Genomic DNA, 23840 nt, shown 5'->3' on the forward strand with positions numbered 1-23840 from the left:
GAGAACTTGAGTATTTGGAGCTTGGTGTACAGGTCAAATCCCATGAAAATTTAGTTAAAAATGAGAGCCAAGATCCCTAAGCCCCAGATGCAGACCTGAAATTATACGCAACGCCCCACCCCCCACACACACACCAAATTTTCTAGTGGCATCCCCTTTACCCATTAGCACCTTCCAGAGCCGGTCCTGGAGGAAGAGAATAGCAAGTGGTGTCTTCACACTCCCTCTGTGGCTGTCATGAAACCACCAGCCAGTCCACCAAACTCAGAGGTGAATATTTATTTAATATCACATACATGAGATCTATGGTGCTATAAACATAGGCACTTTTTTTTTTTTAAGATTTTATTTATTTATTTGACAGAGAGAGACACAGCGAGAGAGGGAACACAAGCAGGGGGAGTGGGGGAGGGAGAAGCAGGCTTCCTGCCGAGCAGGGAACCCGATGCGGGGCTCGATCCCAGGACCCCGGGATCATGACCTGAGCCGAAGGCAGATGCTTAACGACGGAGCCACCCAGGCGCCCCTAGGCACATTTTTTTTTAACTCAACGTACATTCAAATATTACTCCCTCACCCCAGTCCACTCCAATCCCCTCAAGATGGAATCCCTAATATTTGTAAAAGAAAGGCTCTGCTCGTTCATTTCAGGCGAATGCATTGTTCAGCATTTTAACTACATCAACCGAAAGAATTAATTAAACGCCTCTACCTGGGTGTTTTTAAGAGGTTGATGGTTTTTCCACTTAGTTCAAGTCAGAAAAGAGATTGCTAACTGTATTCCTATTGGCCTTCTTTAAATCCCTGGGATGCTTAAGGCTCACCTCATCTACCAGCGAATGGGTGGCTTGCCACTAAGTACAGATGAAACATCAGCCATTTGTACTGATTTGGCCTTAAAGGGACAAACGTGAATTTAATAATTCATTGATTCAAATAAGAAATGGATTAAGCACAGAGCAGACTGGACAAAAACAAATTCCCCAAAATGAATCAGTTGATTCACTGACTGTACCCAGGCATGATCCAGATGTCTGTGTGTCATTCACAACATTCATAACACACATGAAGACAAGATTAAAACCTACAGTGTAAAATCATTATGTAATTTCCTCAATTCAGAACAAGGAAAAATGAGTATTTGAAATTGATTCATCATAGCCACTCTGATATGATACACTTAACTTTGAAGGAAAAAACAAGGATTCATATACACAATTCTCTTAGTAAAACTGTCTACTTCTTGCTAATACGTTTTAATTCAGAAAATGCATTAATTTATTCAAATTATTTTTTCTAAAATATAAATATTTAAATTAAGTTTTTATAAATGCAGAGAATGTAATTTGTTGACCCCCACCCATTTATTAATCAGTCTAAAACATAAGTGATGAAGAAATACTTGTAATTATCATTTTAACTTTTCTATAAATATAGAATAGGATCTTTGCAATTTAATTATAAGTAACTCATACTTCATGTAGTACTGAGCACCTTAAATTACATATTGTTGAATTGAACTATTGGCATTAATATATGTATTTTAATGTTATTTACAATGCATAATTCTCTTGCATAACAACATTCCAGTGCCTTCGAAAATATGCAATGAAAGAGTGCAGTATAATTTATAAATGCATCAAAGCTTTCCTATAATATTCAGGGTGGGATTTCACTCTTCAGCATTTTAAAATGGGAAACCAAAAAAAAAAAAAAAAAAAAAATCAGTGACCTAAAGCTGTGTTTCCCGAAGTGTTTTTTTATTTTATTTTATTGTAATCTCTACACCCAACATGGGGCTTGAACCCGAGGCTCCTGAGATCAAGAGTCACATGCTCTACCGACCGAGCCAGCCAGACGCCCTGTTTTTGTTTTTTTTAAAACACTTGCTTCACAAAATGCTCTGTCAGAAAGGAGCTCTGTAAGTACACAGGATCCCCCCTTGAAGAATTACAATGTGTACATTAAAGTCTTTGAGGAGGCCCACGATCATGAAATCTGTTTCTTACCTCCATATTTAACACATTTTTGATCATCAAACCTCATTCTCACCACCACCCCCTCCCCAAAACACCTCTCAGTCAATGCCCTTTGGAACTAGTGTTACATGATACATACTTTGGATGCTGCTTTGTAACTCAATAAACATATGTGTCTCAGTGGGCAAAATTACATTCCTTTAAAACAGTTTCACTTTTAAAAGCTCTTTGCATAGGTATTTGCTGAAGGACAATTCTGAAAAAAACACACAGATCAAATCCAGAGCATTTGTTTATATCAACTACAGGGGAAAGAAGAGTTGCAAATGCTTACAGAAACTCTAGAGCTAATTTTTAAGGTTCCAGGAAGGTGACTCCAAAATCAAATAATATAGGTGTCTTTTTGGTGAATTTGTATTGAAAGGTAAAAATAAAAGCGTTAAATCAGTAATACACTCTATGTTGTCTAAAAATATTCTTGTAGAAAAATAATCAGGTCGTTATATTATTTCCCTGGAATGCCTAAGAGCTGTGGATACTGTCAGAATTATATGAGGCTGCTCTAGGACTGGTTTGAAAATGCATGCATACAAGCAAGGCAGAAACAAGGGTCAATGAATTGCTCAGTACTTCCACTGAAAACCACGGAATGGGGACAATTAGTTAACCACATGTGAGTTGTTTATATATATGTTATATATATGAGATATATATGTTACATATACATCTCAAATGACAATCTTTTAAAAAAAATATCCATAATTTGCTTTCTGTAAGTAAAGCTATCAGTCTTGGCTCTAAGATAGCACACCTTGGTGTGAGTGCAGTCCCCAGATTAATCGTCTTTCAAGCACACCACTCTTCTGCACCGTGAAGCTTTGCAATATAAACAGTCTACTTTGGCTCAGATTCCACCAGCTTCCAGCTCAGATCAGTATCTGATGCTTTATTTAATTCCTGCTCAGCATATGCTAATGAGAATACTTCAGGATCACTCTACATCATTGAAAGATAATTCATTAAGAAAAGAATTACAGCTGCTTCATACTTAAAATAAAAGGTGGGTTTCCATTTGAAGCACTTCTCTTTCCTTACCAGCAGAAGTCAACTCAATTAGAAGTAGGCAATAAATCACAATAAAACAAGGGATCATTGTTACAGGGGGCGAGAGAGGTGAAAATGTCCATTCCTCAACTATTCAGCTCTTGCTTACCTGGGTGAACCAGTTGCCTAGAAACTGGTATGATTAAGATCTGCACGTGCTGTTCTCATGTTCGTGATGTCCTTGCTTGTCATTATTTCAAAGCTAGGCTGTGTATTTATTTCCATTTGCCCTCACCTCTTTACCCTTCTACTATTCTAAAAAGCCCGTTTTCTTTCTGATATTCCTCATGGTGTTTTCTTGGGAGCCCCCCTTGTCATCAGTGAAGCTGTCAGAGAAGTCTGGGGCAGGTGAGAGGACTTGGGGATCCAAAGCTGACTGTGGCAAGCCAAGTGGTGTGCGCTCTTGGTGTCCCATGTCACCAGCCCTCCTTTTCTCTAAGGCAAGTCACCCCTCTGCTCTGTTCAGGCCACCAAGCCCAGTCTTGTGATCTTCGCCGACAGGAAGGAGTGAATGATGAAAACAATCGGCTTGGGGCAGGAATGAAGGTCCAGTTGCTGAAATTTCAAAAGGAGAGAGCGTGAGCGATTTTAAATTGATGCTTGATGCAGAAGAGCGATTTACACATCAAACGGATCTGCGCACTTCCTGCTTTTAACTGGAGCAATTATGGTTTTTGTTTTTTGTGGGGTTTTTTTGTAGAAGCAAATTTTTTTTTATTATTATGTTATGTTAATCACCATACATGACATCATTAGTTTTTGATGTAGTGTTCCATGATTCATTGTTTGCATATAACACCCAGTGCTCCATGCAGTACGTGCCCTCTTTCCTTGCCCCTCAATGAGATTTAGAAAAATAACCCTGAACTTATTTCTTACATTTATCTTTGTTTCCGAAATAGGTTCTGTGAAATTTATATATACCAGTACCATAAATATTGATGTTGCCTTTTTTGACTGTCAAAACCATTTGTTTTTGGTATCACAATAGTGATATTATTTATGTCGGGTTAGGTACAGCTTGAAGCAATACTAAATTTCACATCTGAAGGTTCAGTTTGAGCCCCGGTTTTAATACTTTTTTTTAAAAAACACTTCTGAGATATATAATCTTGGACAAGTCACTTAAAATTTTCCCCAGTCCTCCCAAATTCACAGGGTAACTAGAGTATTAAATGAGATACTGTGTGTGAAAACTCAGAATGGGGAAGCCATGCTGCTAAGCAGCTGTGTCCCCACTGTCCTATGCCCTTGGATTGCTGTAAGCATGGGCATCGCCTGTTAAGGCCCCTGCTAAAGTCTTACCCTTCTCAGCGTGTTCCTACGTGGGGCCCAGCACATGACCAGAGAGTAAGAGTAAGGTGGAATTTTTATCACCTAAGTCAGGAAAACTGGAGGAGTTGTTCCCAATTCTCTTCTGCTGATGACACTGTTGGGGAGCAACCACCTGGATGTATAATAACATCTAGCAAAGTTAGGGTTGTATTTATCATGAATCAGGCACTGTGCTAAATATTTCCTCTACACCGTCTTATTTAAGTCTCACAAAACCCCTGTGAGCTTATTGCCATTATCTGCGTGTTTTATACGGAAAACTAAGATTTGAAGAAGTTCTAAAACTTTCTGAGATCACAGATCTTACAGGGGAGAGGAGGTATGGCCAGAGTCAAGATGGAACCACAGTATTCAGTCTCACTAACACAGAAAGCGACTTTTGGAAGGAACCTACTTCAGTCACTGTATTTTACGGACAGAGAGACTCAGATCCAGAGACATAAAGGATTTGCCCAAGACAACTGGTGAGTTAGTTAGAGACACAGAAAGAAAACATGGGTCTCTTGACCCTCAATTTGTTCCATTTCCTACAGCCCATGTCTGCTCCCTTAGCCAGGAAGGGAGAAGAAAGGCCTGGTGGTGCCTGCCTCCTGGGGTTGCAGAACTAGGCCTGGGGAAGCCGTGCGTGAATTTGCACTTCTCAGCCGAATGGACTGGCAGCAAAACTCAGTCCTGCATACATCTTCCAAGTCAGGTTGTAATTACGGGCTTCAGAAAGGCTGAAATTTAGACATAAGTGATTTTCCTCACAGGCAAAAATAGCCTTGATTTTTCAAGCTAAGGCTAAGGCTAAGAGCCTTTTGTCTTTTGGGTTTTGGTTTGTTTTTGTTTTTTGTGGTTTTTTTGTTTTTGTTTTTTTTTTTTTGGCTAGGGAGCAGTCAGTCACCTTTAGGACAGAGCACTCAGTGGAATGATTGATAGAGTAGCAACTGAACTATAAGTGTTCTTAGTAAAATGGACTTTCATTCAAATCACTTGTTTGTTTCCAAACTGGTGCTTCAGGCTGAACTTAACTCATTGCAACACGCAAACAACAACGCTGGTGTAGCGGCATCCACAACAGCCGTGCTCCGACTGGGACATGAAGGCCTTTTGCTCTCAAGTGTGATCTCAGCTCTCCCCTTCGGTCAGCTCCTGCTCAGTCCCCCTGAATGGTTTCCAGAGAAGTACCAGTCCAGTCCCACGGGAGAAATCGCTGAACGGGCTGGAGGCGAAGGGAGGGATGGAGGAAGGCCAGAAGCTTCGCCGAAATTACTGGAGCTTTAAAATTGAGCTTTACCTCTGCATTTTATCTATTCCCCATCCCTGTTATCAAGCGGAAGTCAATGGATATTTGTTGACTAACCTAGTGACTTAGGAAGGACCTAAAGAGAGCCTAGTTATTACAGAATCAAGGTCCTCTTAAAAGTTCGGCATTTGACGGCTTAAATGAGATGCTAGGTCTTCCTGAGAGTGTCAATAACTATACGAGCTTCGAAGTTCAAATAGAGAGGAAGAAAAAAGAAAAACATGGTTAGAGCTCATTTGCCCACTTATTCTACAGGAACACCAGCTGAGGTCAACTAGAATTGAAAGTAACCACAATCAGTTGATTCTGAATATCTGAGCTTTATATAGTTGATATATATTCTATATTTGAACTGCGAGCCCTCACAGATGTGTTGCCCCATGAAAAATATATGAAATCACGCTGTCCACAGAAATACACTTAGAGGGGCACCTGGGTGGCTCAGTCGTTAAGCGTCTGCCTTCGGCTCAGGTCATGATCCCAGGGTCCTGGGATCGAGCCCAACATCGGGCTCCCTGCTCGGCGGGAGGCCTGCTTCTCCCTCTCCCACTCCCCCTGCTTGTGTTCCCTCTCTCGCTGTGTCTCTCTCTGTCAAATAAATAAATAAAATTCTTTAACAAAAATTACAAAAAAGAAATACACTTACAATCTCTCCATCTTTGCCTCCAAAATCTAAATACAGCATCCTGATTCCATCATCTGAAGACATTTTCAGCTTTTCATAGGGAGACTGCATGATTGTCTTGGGAAAGGCACCCTCCTGTGGTTCAGTGGTAATAGAAAATCCATTCTCATAATGCACGGTCAGGCGGCACTCCTGGTTTTTGTAGGTGCAAGCTGAGGGGAGAGGAGAGAGTGCGGTATCAACAGCAAGTTCGTCCATTCTCCCGGGCACTTACCTTGCAAGCCTCCTCAGTCCCAGGGCCAGCCACACATTTCTTCTCAAGTTGAAAACTAGTCGTTGCTCATGAAAATATTCTCCTTGGACTGATTTTGATGTTGTAATTTAACTTGTCCCATGAAACCAAGGGAGATAAGCTGAAAGAATTCCTTTTGCCGGGATTTACTGAATTTTATCTGGCCTCCAGCCCTCATCTGACCCTCTGACAGCACATAGGCAGATGGGCGTACTTGCCTTCCACTGGCCTTGTCTCGGGGGTCGGGGGGAAAAAACTGACATTTGACTGAGGGTAAGCTAGCTCTGAGTTGTCATCATCATCACACGCACGCACGCACACACGCACCCCATTGCCATGCCCACCACCTGGGGAACGGAGTGAGCATTCCTCCATTCCATTACCAATACTAACAAGTGTAACATACCTAAGAAGTCGGGAGTAAGTCACTTAAAGATAATCCCATTTTTAATTTTTAAAAAGTCAAACGAAGCTCATTTTATAAATAGAAATGAGTGTTTTAAAACTTTCCCAAGCGATCTAATGATTGTGGGTCCTGGGGAAGCTGGGTTGCAGAGAGATCTCAGAGGTGGCTCCTTCCATGGAGAAGGCTGTTCCCCGTCTCTGCCCAGTGTGACACTCAGGAACCGCTCAGGGGGTGGTCACAAGGGACTCTCTGATCCAAAGAAACAAAACTAAAACCTCTTGATCAGGACAGCTTTTATGTGTGGTCCTCACTGCATTTAGGAAAACGGATCAGTACTCGAAGCGTATGAGCTGGACGGGGGACTGCCCCAGAATCCTAGCTCCTATTTAGGAAGACTTGTGAAGGTTTAAACCTTTGATCAAAGAGTTCTGAAAAAGGTTATTAAGTATCAGATTGGATTTTTTGCCTCACAGAACACCACATTTAACAGAACCCGGCAAGTAAATTGGCTCAGACCTTCACAGACATCTGAAAGCTCTTTAGGGAAACCAGGACATTTTCCTGGCTGGGGATGGGGTTTGGAAAGAGTAAGAGTCAGGGCATTTTGACTGCGCGGTACCATCCTTAGCTCAGCTCGGCTTTATAAGCCAAACTGAACTTCACCTTGCCCCAAACTTCCGAAGCAGGACCTAAGCTTAATATGACAGGTGAAAAAAAGCAAAGCTCAGACAGGTGAAATGTGTCACAACTGAGGTGGCTTAGAATTCAAAATTCAAGTTCTTTCCACTCGGTGCCATGTATCTTTCTCATACTCTGGCAGTCAGGATACAGAGGGATGTGGAGAGGGACCTTGGCAAAGAGAGTAGTAACTGTACGGCCGGGGGGCCTTCAAGGTTTGGGGGAAAGAAATAGGGGACTCCATCTGCTCACAGAATGAGGCGGCTTTTAACTGAAGCTCTGGTGAAAAGTGTACCCCTTCCTCCAACTTCCCACAGGCATCTTTCAATTTGTAACTACGGGTTGGTACTTCCCCAAGGTGCACTACACTCTCTAATAGATCTCTGAGTCCTTCTGAGCTACAGGCCCTCCGTAAATCTCATCTTCTCCGAAGGTCCGCAGACTGCTGCCATCCTCGCAGTCCTGGGATGACCAAAGACAGTGGCATGGTGTGGGTATGGCTTCCCATCTTGAATCCTTATTTTTGACACTCTTTACTTCTGTTCTGTAGAACAAGTGGGCAAATGAGCTCTAACCATGTTTTTCTTTTTTCTTCCTCTGTATTTGAACTTTAAAGCTCTGCCCTCAGATACTCAGAATCAACTGATTGTGGTTACTTTCAATTCTAGTTGACCTCCGCTGGTGTTCGCGGTCTTTATATAATGGAACTGATTATCTGAAGATGTTCTCAATCCACACAGGACCAATCGAACACATTAGCAAGTTAATTGAAGCTCTGATTAAAACATAAGCCCCGTTCCCCAACTCCCTGAAGGCATCTTTCAATCTGTAACTGGGTTGCACCTGTGGTCATTCCAGAATTTCTTCTCTCCCACCACCTGGCTAGCTCAGTGCACACAGTGCTTTGTTATTTCCCTTGGCTGGTCTACCAACAGCCCCATGGCTTTCCTATCCAAGTAGAGTTCAGCTTATTGAGAAAGAAAGATTTTACAAAATCTGTGAAATGTAAACTAAACCAAGTCCCCCTGGCCTTCTCCATTCTTTCCTAGAACACTCCTGAATTTGTTGCAAGGAGCGTGAACTTCTCCAGCACTTACACATATCAGTTCATTAAGTCTAGTTTTCTGGTTTTCCAACTCTCAGGTCCAACACTCTAGTTTTTCTTGCCATACAGACTCAGCATAAAAATAAGAGCTTCAGGGTGCCTGGGTGGCTCAGTTGGTTAAGCGACTGCCTTCGGCTCAGGTCATGATCCTGGAGTCCCGGGATCGAGTCCCGCATCGGGCTCCCTGCTCAGCAGGGGGTCTGCTTCTCCCTCTGCCCTCTTCCCTCTCGTGCTCTCTGTCTCTCATTCTCTCTCTCTCAAATAAATAAAATCTTTAAAAAAAAAAAAAAACTTATAAAAAAAAAAAAATAAGAGCTTCGGTGACACTCTCAAATGTTTCCAGCAATGATGGGAAATGGTGGGGGGCACCAATCCGTTTCAGGGTAATTACAAAAAGACACTGATTTTGTTGGAGTTGCTGCCGCAGACATTCTACAAAACATCTGGTTTTTCATGTTTGCATGAGCAAAGGAAATGTGGAGAAACCCCAGCACACACTAACGTGTGTGCCATCTTTTCAACTACTCCTGGGTGGGAGTTGCTCCTGGGGGAGGTTGCTCCCTGGTGCAGTGCTGCTCCCAGAGGGCTCCATGGCCCAGCAGCATCCACACCAAATGGGACGTTATCAGGTACAAATTCTTGGCCCCAACCCCAAACGGCTAAATCACAATCTCTGGGGGTGGAGGTCAGCAATCTGGGGCTTTTAGGGGTAAAACAAAAAGAACTTTACTTCTATTGTTGTTTTCAGCGTGGCTGAAGTTTGGAAACGCTGTATCTAAGATGTCTTGTGGGAAATCTGTTCCTCTAGAGCAGAGCTGTATAAGAGGATGCTGTGCTGTGAGGGAAATGTTCTAGGTTTGCACCATCCAACATGGTAGCCATTAGGTAGGCACACGTGGTGACTGAGCCCTGGAAATGTGGCTCGTGTGACTGAGGAATTCATTTAATTTTCATTACATTACACTTAAATAGCCACACAGGACCAGAAGCTAGCATACTGGACAGCACAGGTCTGGGGAAATAATGCCAAGAGTAACAACTAATACGAACATGTAGTGAGTGCTTACTTATGTGTCAAGCACCGTGCTAGGAGCTTTACATGGACTATTTCTCTTCATTCTTGACAACTCTATGAGGTGGGTACTATTATTTCCTTCTTTTTTACAGATGAAGAAAACAAGAGATGCAAGTAAGAGTAAGAGATTAAGGAAGAAATAGGAGGGGCGCCTGGGTGGCTCAGTCGGTTAAGCGACTGCCTTCGGCTCAGGTCATGATCTCAGGGTCCCGGGATCGAGCCCCGCAACCGGCTCCCTGCTCAGTGGGGAGCCTGCTTCTTCCTCTCCCTCTGCCTCTGCCTCTCTCTCTCTCTGTTTCTCATGAATAATTAAATAAAATCTTAAAAAGAAAGAAATAGGACTGGAATTTGAATTCAGGCCTTTCTGACTTAAATCCCACACTGTGGCTATTGCCTTGTACTGGTTCCTCAGAGACAGAGAGAAATGAAAGAACAGGCAAGAAAACATGATAGAAGAGAGTGAGCAGAGAGTATTCTTTTTTTTTTTTTAAGATTTTATTTATTTATTTGACAGAGAGAGACACAGCGAGAGAGGGAACACGAGCAGGGGGAGTGGCAGAGGGAGAAGCAGGCTTCCCGCGGAGCAGGGAGCCCAATGCGGGGCTCGATCCCAGGACCCTGGGATCATGACCTGAGCCGAAGGCAGACGCTTAACGACTGAGCCACCCAGGCGCCCGAGCAGAGAGTATTCTAAGAAACAACCCTGTGGGACTTAAAGGTGGATTTACTGGAAGACTGTTGTTCAGGATACCAGCTACTCTGTCACATATGGCCTCCTTGCGAGTGACGGAAGGAGACCTGGAAGAGGGGCTGGTCTTCGATCTCAGAACCAGAAACAATCTTAGATCTCAGAACCAGGAGCAGTAGCATCATGGACACTGTTAACGGTACATTGTGCTGGCTGCTGAAAATCACTGGGTTCATATGGAATCCACCTTAGCAAATGTACAAGATTTTATTTTTTTAAAGATTTACGTATTTATTTTAGAGAGGTGGGAAGGGCCAGAGGGAGAGGGAGAGAGAACCTCACGCAGACTCTGTGCTGAGCGTGGAGCCCGATGCGGGGCTGGATTTCATGACCATGATTTCAAGATCATGATCTGAGCCGAAACCAAGAATTGGATGCTTGACTGACTGAGCCACCCAGGTGCCCCAATGTACAAGATTTTACAGTATATACTTAGCTTATTCATTTTAGCTGAGATTCGTATTAGTTTCTAGTCTCCAATTTTACCTTTGCCCAATTAAAAAATTAAATTATCTATATATTTACCTATAGATGCATTTATATCTGTCATCTATCCATCACCTATCAATCATCTGATTTGGAGAGTGGCATGAAAATCATTTATCACAGCAGCCTGAACAGAATTGCTGGGTTTTGACCAGTGGTACAGGAGTGAGATCCATGTCTCGGTAGACACTAGAGTCAATGAAGAATGGTCTTTAGAAAGACACAACATAGCGTTAAAATCAGTTCTGTCATTTATTAGTTGTGAGATCCTGGACAAGTTACTTAACCTTTCCTTAAGGGTTTGCTTCCGGATTCGGTAAAATCAGATTGGCAAGGGAATTGTGAGGATTAGATAAGATAAGGCAATGATTTGCGACCCGGGACACACACACATACCCCTGAATCCAAAGTTCCACAAATCTAAGCAATATTTACACTGATATGTGTATTCCATTTAATTTAATTTTTTAAATGTTGGTCTTGCCTCGACTCATTGACTTCTGGACCCACAGCAGGATTGTTTCTCATAGTGTGGAAAACACGGAGTGACATTATATGAAATGCCTGGCACGTCGTGAGTACACTCAATAAACAGGACAGTATAGAAGGGTTCTTCCTTCTGCACACATGTAACCCACGTAAATAATCCATGTAAATCCCACTTCCCGCACTCACTAGTCCTTTCTTAGGGCTCTGCATGAACGGGGCTGTGCTTCACCATGTGGTCCCTCCATCCTGCCTCGGCTTCAACATTCAGACCAGTGGCCCCGGTGGCTCTTCCCAAGGCTCTGCCCTTTGCTGTTGGAAACCCCCACCCCCCCACCCGGATGCCTCTGTTTCCTGCTCTTTTTCACAAACCCGTGCCCCAGTTTCTGGATCAACTCCGTGGGCTACCAAAATTATTATTTCCAAGAATTTTATTCTGTGATAATTACCCAGGGTCCATCTCTATGTTTGTAACAAGAACCTGCTGGTTGGTGCCTCAAAGCTCGTACCTGCAGCAAGCCACCCTGGGGTCACAGTCAGGAAAACGACATCTGACTCCCTGAATTACCAACTTTTCTGGAATGGAGATGGGAAAAGGCTTACATTTGAGTAGGGCATACAGTGCCCTAATTTGGAAGAATCTGAGTTCACTTCTGGAATTCCAAACAGCCCAGAAGGCCAATACTGGAAACCACACTGAGGCTGGGATGGAGTAGAGGGTGTGCTGGTGCTGGAGAGCCCGGGGTGCTCACCGGTAGTGACTTCGGTGACCAGTTCCGCCGAGTTGTGGCAGCCCTGCACGATGCTCCTCGTCCAGTGGGAGAGGTCCCTGCTGGTCTCGGCCCTGAACAGGTGCGTTTCAATCCCCTGCCTGGTGCCCGTTCGTGTCGCGAAGGACAGATCCACACCAGCCTGGGGCGATCCTTTGCCTGGACCTGAATGAACCAGCCTGTTGAGAGAGAGAAAGAGAGAGAGACAGAAAATCATCGGACTGGAAACCACTGTGTTCCCCTGACTTGTCACCTGGTACAAAGCTCCCAAATTGGTGATTTGCTCTCAGTTTTCTGCCCTAGAACCAAAGGGTCCGCTCTAGCACCAGTGTTCACTGTGGGTTTTCTGCCTTCTGCGCAGCTACTTCGTCCCCAGGGCTAGAGTGAGACTTAAAGGTGCCTGGGACTGCGTCTGGTGACACATGCAGAGTTGCATGACATGCCTTTAATGAGACAAATTCAACTATACTCACTCAGCCAAAAAGAGAATTGAGCAAGTGCAAAAGAGAACAATTTAAATAGTGTGTCAACCCTTTCCTCTCCATTCCATTCCTGGACATGTGTATGTCCCAGGGTGAGCATGACACTGTTCCCTGCGTTAGGCTGCATTCCCCCGTGTTTCTTGTAGTTTGGAGCATCTGGCTGCAACGAATGTCCTTCTGGGCACGTGTCCGTCGAGCACACAGCCTCCCCGTGCAAGCAAAACCACCAGGAGACTCAATGAAGCAGCAGCAATCTGTGCCCTTGTGTTAAAGCCCAGGAAGAGCTAGCCATGCCAGGCTTCCTGAGAACTGGAAGAGAATTGCACTTTATGGGAGATTTCAGGGATTTCCGAGAGTGATTTTTTTACCACACGATGTTCACACTGACTTTAAAACACATGCTCAGCATAAAATGTGACTCCCATAGTACATATTTTCCGAAAGGCCAGATGGAAAAAATGAGGACTCTCAGATTCTGAGTGCTACCTTCTGAGCACGCACAGGCTCCTACTTCTCACGTGTCCCCTTTAAACCCCTGGATCTCTCCTGTTCTCTCCTGCTCCTTGATATCTCAACCCCCATTGGGGAGAAATGCTCCTATCAATAATTTGCAGGATAGCGCGAGTATAATTTAGTAAATGTTACTTCTCCCCAGGATATTTGCATTTCCAGCCTTATCTTTTAATATAGAAAGAAATACTACCATTTGCTAGAGAAATGCCAGGTGTCTATTCACCTTGGTGCACGGGAGAGGTACTTTCTTAGGCAAGGGGCTTATTCCCTCCAGATTAAAAATTGCACAAAGGAAATGCAAAAGCTTATTTTCTCTCATAAGCTTAAATATTATAGAGTAAAATTACTGGTGAACTAAAACATCGCACTCTGTTGAATTTCTAGCAACGAGCTTGTTGTATAACTTTGAGGAGATTTCTTTTACCCACAAAGCTGGTATTGGGGGAGGGGTGGTTTGCAATGCTGACTTGAAGAAAAAGGTTCGTTGAAAAACTTTTTGGGTGTAAAATTCTTTGAAGATAGCGAAGTTTCCAAGAGATAATGAATGTTTCCAAGAATGTGGAGAAAAGGGAACCCCTGCATACTGTTGGTGGGCATGTAAATTGGTGCAGCCATTATGGAAAACAGTATGGAGGTTGTGCAAAAAAAATTAAAACTAGAACTACCAGATCTACCAATTCCACCTCTGAGAATATGTCTGAAGGAAGCAAAATCAGTATCTCAAAGAGAATATCTACAACCCCATGTTCTTTGCAGCACTATTCACAATAGCCAAGATATAGAAACAACCTACATGTCCATTGATGGATAAGTGGATAAAGAAAATGTGGTATGTGCGCACATGCACGCACGCGCACACACACACACACACACACAGGAATATTATTCAGCCTTAAAAGAAGGAAATCCTGGGCGCCTGGGTGGCTCAGTTGGTTAAGCGACTGCCTTCGGCTCAGGTCATGGTCCCGGCATCCTGGGATCGGGTCCCGGCATCCTGGGATCGAGTCCCGCATCGGGCTCCCGGCTCGGCGGGGAGCCTGCTTCTCCCTCTGACCCTCTCCCCTCTCATGCTGTTTCTCTCTCTCTCTCTCTCTCAAATAAATAAATAAATAAAATCTTTAAAAGAAGGAAATCCTGCCATCTGCAACAACATGGATGAGCCTGGAGGGCATTATGGCTAAGTAAAATAAGCCAGACGGAGAAAGACAATACTGGCTGGTCCCATTCATATATGGAATCTGAAAAAAGTCAAACTCATAGAAACAGAGCAGAATGATGGTTGCTTGGGGCTAGAAGGTGGGAAAAATGGGGAGATGTTGGTCAAAGGGTACAAACTTTTAAAACTTTTAGTTATAAGATGAATAAGTTTTGAGGATCTAATGTACAGCATGGTGACTACACTTAATAATACTGTATTGTATACTTGAAATTTGCTAAGAGAGTAGATCTAAACATCCCCCCCCCACACACACATGCCCAAAAAGTAACTAGGTGAGGTGATAGGTGTATTAATTAACTTGATTGTGGTAAATCATTTCATGATGTATATGTATATGAAATGACTGTATTGTGTATTGTGCATTTTAAATTTTATCAATTATACCTCAATAAAAAATAATAATAAAAGAGGAGTTCCATGAATCTCACTGAGAGAAGAATCTGGGAGAGTGTGCTGACCTGGGTTTAAAAATCTAGGTGAGGCTAAAGGAAAAACAAAGCATTTCTCAAAAGCCTGCCATGGGTTTTAAAGGGATTGAGGGTCAGGTAAAAAATCATTAAGAAAAGGTACGTATAAAAAACCGAGAGTTTATATTATTTTCTTAGTTGCTCAAAAATTGTTTTTATACTCGAAGGTGTTTACATTTTAGTTGCTTCAGGAAATACACCTAACCTCTTCCTTTTTAAAATCTTAAAATCTGTATCAGTTGGGGGTGCGTGGCTGGCTCAGTCGGAAGAGCAGGTGACTCTTGATCTCAGGGTGGTGAGATCAAGCCTCACGTGGGGTGTAGAGATTACTTAAATAATTGAAATAATCTATGAAATCTATGAAATAATAATATTAATAATAATACTGTAAACTCTCCACGTTCAGCACAGACCTAGCTTATGGTTTGTACTAAATACCATTCCCATACCCTTTCCATAGCTCTTAGTGCCTCTACCCTCAGATTCCTTATTTTAAAAATGCAATTGCTGCCTCCTATGCTTGGGATTCAATATAATAAGCTACATAAAGCACTTCATCCAGTGCTTAGTGATCATAAGAAGCCTTCCGTAAACACTAGTTCCGTTATGCTTTCCCTAGCCTGACATGTTCTCACTTTCCATCCCTAAGTTTCCACCAAGGGAACATCCACTCTGTCACAATCCAGGGCCAGGGGAAATGTAACACAGAGGCACAGGCAAAGGGAGAAAAAGATGTACCATCCTCGTGGGGAGTGTCACTTGTTTGTGAATTTCCTACCAATATTAATTCTTCTCCAGAGAGACTATAAAATTGAAGCCAATAATAACTGGAAAATGCAATTTGTTGGAAAACTTGCAGTTGGCAGATCTGGGTATAGGGAATGAAATTATTAACCAAGTGTAACAAGGTGTGAGAAAGGCCTGGATCTAGCTGATGGATACGGGGCACAGGGAGTCCTTCATGGGGAAACTCGGGGAGTTACAGGAAGTAACGATGAGAAAAGAGCCTTTGGAGGGAGGACTACTGCTGTACTTTGTTATTCGTCTCATCACCAAATTTCATTCGTTGAACAGAAAAAGGAAGAGGAGAAATTGATTTTTCCACTAATCAAGCATGAATTATCTAGTATCTCTATTAAAGAACAAATTGGGCGCCTGGGTGGCTCAGATGGTTAAGCGTCTGCCTTCGGCTCAGGTCATGATCTCAGGGTCCTGGGATCGAGTCCCACATCGGGCTCCCTGCTCCTTGGGAGCCTGCTTCTCCCTCTGCCTTTCTCTCTCGCTCTGTCTCTCATGAATAAAAAAAAAAAAAAATCTTTAAAAAAAAATTTTTTTAAAAAAAAGAACAAATTGATTTGCTATCTGAAGAATAGCAGACATGCTGAATAATGCATTCTTTTGAATACACCAGTATTGGTTAATGAAACGTGCAGAGCTGTATGTAAACAATCAGATAAAGCAAATTGTCTTTTGCACTACCTACTGTGCATATTGGTAACAAAAAGATACTTTTCCAGATGAAAATCGAGTGACCTACAGGGGCACCTAGATGGCTCAGTTGGTTAAACATCAGACTCTTGGTTTCAGCTCAGGTCCTGATCTCAGGGTCCTGGGACTGAGCCCTGCGTCTGGCTCACCACTCAGCATGGTGTCTGCTTGGGTTTCTCTCTCCTTCTCCCTCTGCCCCTCCATACTACCCCCTCAAATAAATAAGTAAATCTTAAAAAAAAAAAAAATCAAGTAAACTACACCCAATATCCACACGATGCATATGGATACACTCCTCTGGGTGGAGTATTACACAGACCTTGAAAATTATTTTATAAACACACATGGCAAATGTGGGGAAATGTATATAGATCTATTGAAAATCTCTAAGCATGCAATTCAACTATGTAAGAGAAAAACTTGGAAACAAATCCATTAAAATGTCAAGTAATTTTATGGGTGATTTCATTTCTTCTAATTTTTTTTTATCTTAAAATTTTCCATTCCACTGAAAATTTCCATTCCACTGAAAAATACCTACAATTCTGACTCAGCGTGTCATACATGTTTTGTCTGTCGTTTGTTTAACATTAGTGTCAAGTCAGGATTGGAATACCTGATGAGCTCCTCTATGTCCTCTTACATGTGCTTATGTCTGGGTTATTCTAAATTGACCTCGTCTAGCTCTTCAGACTTAACACCTGTAGTGGAATGGTCTTTCTCAACGTGAAGCTAACTGAGCTGTGTGGGATGAAACCTACATCTGTGGCCTCATTAATCCCTTACAGGAACCAACTGGCCTCCAGCAAATGAGACAGAAGAGACGCTGAGACCTGCCAGTTGAAGTTACAGAACGCTTTTGGATTTTCGGGGGTGCTATGAGGGGCCTTCGGGGAGCTTCCTGCTCTGTTCAAGTCTTCTCTCTACCTTCAAATGACCACCAAAAAAGTCACTAAGTCATTCATTCATTCAATCAATCAGTAAAGATTTTGCCATTCGCCAACTGATATATCCTACCAACATTTATGGAACACTGTTATGGACTAAACTGTGTCCCCCTAAAATTCATAGGTTGAAGCCCTGACCCCAAGTGTTGACTGTATTTGGAAACAGGGCCTATAATGAGCTAATAAAGTTTAAGTGAAGGCATAAGGGTGGGGCCTCAACCAATAGGAGGGCGCCCTTACGAGAAAAGAAGGAGATGCCAGAGATCTCTCTCCCTCCACACACACACACAGTGGAAAGGCCAGGTGAGGACAGAGCAAGAAGGCAGCTGTCTATAAGCCAGGAAGGAAACCCTCATTAGAAACCAACCCTGATGGCACCTTGATCTTGGACTCCTAGTCTCCAGAACTGTGAGAAAATAAGTTTCTGTTGCACATGCCACCTGCTTTGCAGTATTTTGTTATGACAGCCCTAGCCAACTAATAAAAGCACCTACTCTATGCAAAGCCAAGGCTAGGCACGGGTGAGTAGAACAGATGTGACCCAAGTTCAACAGGAAAAATGCCCTCTTCCCTCCGATTACCACAAACTCTTCACTCCAGGTTCTGCCCCTGTTCTTGGGAGACCCACTCCTAGAATATGAAAGAAAGTCAGAACCAGTCTCTGGCAGATGACAAGTAGAAGAGATGAACCAGGGTCAGATGGACGGGTGGAGAATTATTCCTCTTCATTGGGGCAGCCCGATTATTATGGAGGTCTTTCTCCAGAGGGTGAACCAGAACCTGGAGTAAAAGCTGTCCCATCAACAATGAAGAGCAGTGGATTCCGACACAAGGACAAAGAGGAACCCTACATTTGTCAACATCTTTATCATTTCATTCCTATCAAGATGTTGGAAATAATAGATTTCCTTATTCTTTATAGCATCTCCAGCTAATTGCTTTTAATTGTCAATAGTAGTAAGCTGGAGACAATACAAAGAGATGCCATCTTGAGAAGTCCGAACAGAGATGTTTTATAAATCATGGCATTGCAAAAATGAGACAAGGCCACTTGACAAGACCAAGATCCTTTCTCTTACCTCTTTTTAGTTATGTGGGCTGCCACCGGGTTAAGAGTGGCAGCTACAAGGAAGAGATAGAGAAAAACAGTGGCATGATTACATTTATAAATGTTCTGTGAAATCTTTCTCGACATGAATTTGTATTGGCCTATTTCCAACTCCAACCAATCGGCTATACAATACTGGATACCGTATTGTCCAACTGTTCACTGAGCATCTCAGGGCTCCCAGGCACCTCCGATCAACATAAACTGAAGCAATATTGCCTAAGTTCCTTAAGATCTTAAGAACCCAATACCTGGGTTCCAAATTAAGTAACACCAGGACCCACAAGGGCCACGTCCATTGCAAAGGACAGGATGTTTTCACTGGGAGTCAAACCACTATGCAAAAGAAACAGTCATGTAGATGGGAGATTGAGGGTCCACACGAGGGGAGTTTTCCTAACAGTGGCAAAGATGACATGAGTGGCTATGTTTAGATGTCTGTGGTGTGCGAAGATAAGGAAGAGGCAGCTGGCCTCTCCAGGCCAAAAGTGATATTGATGGATGGCTGAGAGAAGATGACTTGAAACTTCTTGCTTTGCTGCTTTAATGAAAAGAATGTTTTTGAGATGTGAGCCTGAGTAAAGTGCAGTGGAAGCCGAGAAGGGGATGGCATTTGGAAGAGAGCAGCCAGATGCTTTAAATGAACTCAAGTCCTTGCTGGGAAAATTACACACCAACGTACCAGAAGGGCTTAGAGGCTACAGAAGTGAAACTCGGGGTGGGGTGGGGGTGGGGGATCTTTGGGAAATCAGGGAGAACAAGTCAGAGGTTCCAAGACTGGAAAAGTGAAAATTATATCCTGATTTTCAGAACACAGAATAAAGTAGATTCTTTGACCTTGTTCCCAGGCCAAATTCAGTAATGGATTTTTTTCAAGTAACCTTTTTTTTTTTACTTTGGAAAAGAGGAAATAGGAGTTCACGAGGGCCTCTGTGGCTTCCTTACATCAACTGTTTTATCCAGAAACCAGATTACTAGAAAAGGAATAGATGAAGTGAATATTCAGAAAAAACGTATTGACAGTTCCCTTTAATATTCATTTGGACTTAAAAGGAAAAAGTGTTGGGTACCACGCTTATCAGTTAGAGGAGCCCTTGGTTAAGTGGCCAGAGACATGAAGGGTCAACCGATTTAGGAATGGAAGCAGAGCATGAGCAGATGACCCAAAGCTGGTAAGAAGAAGAAATACAGAATCAAGACATAAGATTGCTAAGTACTGCAGTTAGAGCCCCAAACAAGCAACACCAACAAAGTGAGAATGGGGGAGACTCGGTGTAGAAGCACCATTGGAAATTACCTGGTGGCTGACTCGACTCAGAGCACTAACGCGAATTTAAGATGAATTAATGGAATGAAAGCAGGTGCTGGTCCTGCGTTGCCCTGTACTGATCAGACCACGCCTAAGACACAGCATTCGGTCCTAGGCACCAAGTTTTCGGAAAGGGCTTCTTCATCCTTCTGTGCCGTGCATCCGTTCGGCAGTGTAATGAAGCCTGCGGATCCCTATTCTGAATAATGTGTATAAATTATAAAGTCAAGAGAATTTCAAAGGAAACCAGTGATACTGAAATACAGCTCCATACAATATCATGATGCTAGAAGACAATGATCAAAACAGCAAAGTACCCAAAACTGTTTCAGAAGGAACGTTGCTTGGAGATACTGGGTCTGGAAAAGAGAAGACATTGTGTGAGGAATGGGAGTGGGGAGGGGGCAGCCACCAATGTCCCCCATGTCTGGGGAAGTGCTCAAGCAAAGGCTGGGCAGTGACTTCCCAGAGACTGTAGAGAGAGTTCTCACCTTGAAAGTCTACGGTTTGATCAACACCATCCCTGAACCTTGGTCCATCTAGGAAGAACCCCATTTGGAGCAGAAAATTTGCTTCCGGGGATCTAAGGTGAGGAAGGAGCTCTTCCAGCAAGGCTGAGGCTGCCTACAATGGCAGCCAGGAATGGTTCCCGGGCACCACTCCATAAGGTCCTGTGTTGCTCATGGATCAAAGTTGAGGGCTCCTTGGTAATAATACTGGGGGGAAACAAACTGGCTGTTGGCAGCACAGCATCTGCTGGAGCTCAAGACCAAGTATAGCAGGATCTCCTCGAGGCAGGCACCCCTTCTCCAGACTCCTACACAGCATTTAAGATTTCAACCTCATCTCCCTTACTAGATCCTGATGTTCTTCAGAGAAGGAGACTCGTTGCATCTCTCACTGATTCTGTTGGCTGAATAAATGCATGAATACAAATTTTCCAAAATGTTTTAAAAATATGAGTTCAGGGGCACCTGGGTGGCTCAGTCAGTTAAGCATCTGCCTTCAGCCCAGGTCATGATCCCAGGGTCCTGGGATTGAGACCCACATCGGGCTCCCTACTCAGCAGGGAAGTCTGCCTCTCGCTCTCTGTCTCTCCTCCCGTTCATGCTCTCTCTCTCTCTCAAATAAATACAACCTTAAAAAAAAAAAAATTAGTTCAATTTTGCAAAGGAAAGTACACACACACACACACCCCTGACCTGTTCTGAAATGCTACGAAACATGGGGCAGTGAAAAGGCCCCCTCGTGGGCTCTTCATTTGCAGCCCATATTTGGGAACACATCACCATAGCTGGATTCTGGATACTAAGTAGCAGGTGAATGTCAGCTGGACATTAAGATTTTTTAAAAAGTTATCATGTGCACATTTAGAAAAGTAGGGCATCAGGAGAGAATGCATCTGCCAGAGTTTGTCCCATTCAACAAGGAACAGCCTTTTGACATTCCTCCCAAGATTCTTCCCAAAGATCTTTTGTGATCTGCAGTCTCAAGGGGGACTCTGAAATAGCTATTATTTATGTTTCAATTATTTTATATTTTAAGCTATTTGTGTAGACTTAAAAATATGGCCATCTATCTCTTATCTGTGGCAGGACTAAGTGACAGCAACCAAGAGAATGCTGTCTCCCAAGAGAAGATATCTTTCTTACCCAGTGGGAAGAAAATACTGGCACCCTGGGACAGGCTTTCAAGCTGCAATTCACACCCAGTTTCTAAGTTTTATATGAAACTGCGTGAGAAGCCCAAGGACATGCTTTGGTCCCTGGTTATAGAATTCAAACGCACATTCCCATGGTTGGAAGCAAAGCCACAAACTCTAGCAAGACTCTACATTTCCTATTATCTGGGTGTATGAGTAAGTGAACCACTGAAAGGCCCATATAACCTGAGTGGGGCAGGAGAATGAAGCCTTGGATGTGAGGGGACAGAGCAGAGTCGGATAGCCCAACTGAGCTCTTTGCCAACTGGGTGACCTTGATAAGCTACTTAAATCCTCCATGCCTCAGATTCCTGAAAAGCAAACTGGGGATAGCCGTATGCCTACCTCATTGTGTTGTTACTAAGGATGAAATGAGTTATGTGAATACTGCGTGGAACAGCACCTGGAACAGAATATATAGGATGAGCAACTGTTATCATTAGTTTGATCAGGGCAGGACTTTTTATTTGATTGTTCCCTGTTGTATGTGTACAACCTAGAACAATTCCAGGCCCATGGCAAGCACTCAGTAAATATTTGTGAAATGAATGACTGAATGAATAGCCAGAATACAAGGAGGACTCTTTTCCAAGAAGTTTGTGATGAATGACTTGCTATGAGATACTACGACTTCTCTCCCACCCTGGGTCTTCCATCCACATGAAACAGTAGCTAATGCTAGATCCAAAGAACTTGGGTTTACATCCACTAAATGCTCATTTCCTGGCGAAAAGTGATCTGGAAAGGTAATGGGGATGAGATGTTCTATGGGATTAGCCTAACATCCATTTCCTGTTTCTTCCTTCAAATCCATCTTTAGCAACTAGTGTTTTCAGCAGTGACTTGGTCGTTTAGGGAGTCAGAGTTACCTTCTTTTTTGGTCTGGGAGTAGAAGGTGACCATTTTGTCAAAAAAGTGAGTCCTTAAGATTTCACATTCATGGTCAGCATGGATCCAGGCTACCTACATTTAAAGACTTGTCTATAAATGGGTCCCTCACCCAGATAAAAACAAAGGGTGAAATGTTTTCAAATTACTTCTACTGTCCAAAGTGGCTCTCAAGGTGGATTCCACAAGGCTCAGTGTGGCTATGGGATAAGCCCACTTGCAGGTCAAATTCTTTGTCTGACGTGGGCGAACTTGGCAGTAAGAAATCCCCTCATTCCCTCAGGAGGCCAGGCAAAATGTATCTCTACCAATAACCAAGGTACTAGACTGCCCACAGTTTCCGCATCCTCACATATGCCCCTCTGCCTGCCTGGTTTTGAGAAAAACAAAAACAAAAAACCCATCTCACAAAGGATGTTCATGCACTAATTTAATTCTGGATAGGTGTTAGAGAATGTTGCATAAAATGTTCCATACAAAAACATTATTATTAATATCCTTAATTAAAACAAAAACAGTTGCAGCACACAGATTCTGCCAAATTAGTAAAATTACACGTTAGGTAACTGGGTTGCTAAGCAATATTACAGTCTCATTTTACTTAATTGCTGTAATTAGCATCTCCCAGCAGATGCCACAATGCAAGCCACGCACACACACACACACACACACAAAAAGAAAAGAAAGGAAAACAACTGGAACAACTGGTCAGATCCCTTAAATGGTTCCGGTGCTCTTGAACACTGGCCACCCTAATGGGGCCCAGCAGCCAACAGGTTGTCTAGGCAAGTGAGGGGTAGGTCACTAACAAGCCCACTATACCAGGAAAAGGGGCCACACGCCAGCTTATCAACTACGGGTGGAAAGGAAATTATAGTGAGAGAGAATAATGAGCTCTTCAGGTCACCCACGGATTTCATTCACCCACACACCCACACACTTGCCATGTCTAGAGATGACCAAGGCTTACCATCTGATGGATATTCTCACATCATGACAGTCCAATGTACTGGAAAGTTTTCCTTTTAAGTTAATAGTCTTTTTATCATTTAGCGATCTTTGAACTTTTTTTTTTTTTAAGATTTTATTTATTTACTCGACAGAGAGAGAGGGATCACAAGCAGGGGGAGCAGGAGGAGAGGGAGAGGCAGGCTCCCCGCTGAGCAAGGAGCCCGATACGGGACTCGATCCCAGGACTCTAGGATCATGACCTGAGCCGAAGGCAGATGCTTAACTGATGGAGCCATGTAGGCGTCCCGCGATCTTAGAACTTTAATTTTTAAATATATTCTTTGAGTTTTCTGGTTATCTCTTCCATATTCCCTCATCCCACCCATATT

General features: G+C 43.1%; 1 protein-coding gene across 1 annotated transcript in view; it reads right to left on the bottom strand.

Moving 5' to 3' along the window:
- Positions 1 to 889: 889 nt before the first annotated feature.
- SNTB1 (syntrophin beta 1) overlaps positions 890 to 23840 on the bottom strand; it is a 210963-nt gene continuing 188012 nt past the window's right edge. The window contains exons 5-7 of the mRNA XM_081816469.1: positions 12360 to 12556; positions 6353 to 6543; positions 890 to 3638 (exon numbers count right to left, since the gene is read on the bottom strand). Of these exons, the coding sequence (XP_081672595.1) occupies positions 3546 to 3638; positions 6353 to 6543; positions 12360 to 12556 (481 nt within the window). The 3' untranslated portion in view covers positions 890 to 3545. The remainder of the gene's footprint in view (positions 3639 to 6352; positions 6544 to 12359; positions 12557 to 23840) is intronic.

This window comes from Leptonychotes weddellii, chromosome 4 (assembly GCF_054177405.1).
Source record: "Leptonychotes weddellii isolate Sample4059 chromosome 4, ASM5417740v2, whole genome shotgun sequence".
NCBI classification, from domain to species: Eukaryota; Metazoa; Chordata; class Mammalia; order Carnivora; family Phocidae; genus Leptonychotes; species Leptonychotes weddellii.